Here is a 1,708-nt window from a genome sequence, read left to right as displayed (position 1 = left end):
CACTTCCAGCTTTTTCTGCTTATGTGGTGCTGAGGAATCGAACCCAGGGCCTCATGCATGCAAGGCAAGCACTCTACCACTGAGCTACCTTCCCAGCCCCTCAGATCTCATCTTTCTGAATAGATGGAAATAGAGGCGTGAGCCACTTACATTTGGCCAATTTTTCTAATTTTAACTAACAAGTCATGCTGGCTAAAGTAATGACATGAAAAGGTTTTCTTTTTCTTCCTCACCCTATCTATCCCCTCAAGTTACCTGGTTCCATTTTTACATATGTACATTGAATATTATGAATGTATTCACTTTCCATTGAAAGAAGTTCTTTGTGCTTTTTTATGTTTAGATACGGCGGTTAGTGATGGGTAAACTGTCATCTCTCAGACTGGATGATTTACCTGTGATAATGAAGTTTATTCTTCATTCTGCAACAGCCACCAATGCACTTGAGGTATTCTATTAATTCCCACCAAATCTATATAAAGAAATATACTGGGGCTGGGAAGGTGGCTCAGTGGTAGAGTACTTGCCTTGCATGCATGATGTCCTGGGTTCAATTCCTCAGCACGGCATAAGCAGAAAAAGCTGGAAGTGGTGCTGTGGCTCAAGTGGTAGAGGGCTAGCCTTGAGCTGAAGAGCTGAGGGACAGTGCTCAGGTCTAGAGTTCAGGCCCCATGACTGACAAAAAAAAAAATCAGGATAAATTACTAGTCTAAATTGTTCTTCTCTGCCCCCAGACTAGGTGATAATGCTGATTGTTGCAGACACATTGAGGAAAGGACAGGAGCCACTAGTCAGATTATTCTTTGAAGCTGCTTCAGTTGTATTTACTATTTTTTTTTTTTTTTTTGTCGGTCATGGGGCTTGAACTCTGGGCTTGGGCGCTGTCCCTGTGCTCTTCATCTCAAGGCGAGCGCTTGACCACTTGAGCCACAGCTCCACTTTCGGTTTTCTAGTGGTTTATTGGAGATAAGAGTCTCACGGTCTTTCCTGCCCGGGCTTTGAACCATGATCCTCAGATCTCAGCCTCCTGAGTAGCTAGGATTACAGGCATGAGCCACCAGCGCCTGGCTTGTATTTACTATTTTTGTGTATTAGTGTCTAAGGAAATCTGGGATTCTGGGATGACATACTCTATTTGGCATTAACTTGTCTTATTAACCTGCTCTCAAAATTCTCAGCCTGGCATTAAAATTTTTTTCTTCCTCAGTCTTTCAGGAGTTACTATGGTTCTGTTGGGAGAGTTTGCAGGACACATGACTAATACTTAATTTTGTAGGTAATTACTGAACTTCGGAAGAAGTTTGACCTACACCACTTTATGTTGCCGTCACAGTTTCTTGCCTCCCAAAACAAGTTGAAAAGTAAAGGAGGAGCAAGGTACAGTTTTTTGACAGTTGCCATCCTTTTTCCTGCATAGACAAATGTTTTCTGATGTGGGTCCTAAAGTCAGGATCGTTAGTGCTTACTACTCAGAACTATGAATGCTAGCAGTAATTATTACATTCACATACAGTACTGTGCTAATCTTTACTGTGTGTCTCAGACTTGAATGTATGTACTTGGGCTCCAAATTATGGCTGACACTATCACTTATCACTTGAGTCATGCCTCCAGTTCCAATGTCTATGTAAAGCCTTATTAGTCAGAATAATCCTAGATAGACTACAAGTTTTGGTGGTGGTGGTGGTGGTGATGGGGGTGGTGGGGG

At 42.3% G+C, this 1,708-nt stretch overlaps 1 protein-coding gene across 1 annotated transcript in view; it reads left to right on the top strand.

Annotated features, from left to right (window-relative positions):
• The window catches only part of Fancd2 (Fanconi anemia, complementation group D2), a 75,315-nt gene that overhangs the window by 14,653 nt on the left and 58,954 nt on the right, over positions 1 to 1,708 (top strand). Inside the window, exons 10-11 of the mRNA XM_013010343.1 lie at positions 344 to 448; positions 1,277 to 1,377. Coding sequence (XP_012865797.1) covers positions 344 to 448; positions 1,277 to 1,377 — 206 coding nt within the window. The remainder of the gene's footprint in view (positions 1 to 343; positions 449 to 1,276; positions 1,378 to 1,708) is intronic.

This window comes from Dipodomys ordii, unplaced genomic scaffold, assembly GCF_000151885.1.
Source record: "Dipodomys ordii isolate 6190 unplaced genomic scaffold, Dord_2.0 Scaffold12, whole genome shotgun sequence".
Taxonomy (NCBI): Eukaryota; Metazoa; Chordata; class Mammalia; order Rodentia; family Heteromyidae; genus Dipodomys; species Dipodomys ordii.
The sequence above is the reverse complement of the archived record's forward strand: the minus strand, read 5'-3'. Positions and strand labels throughout refer to the sequence as shown.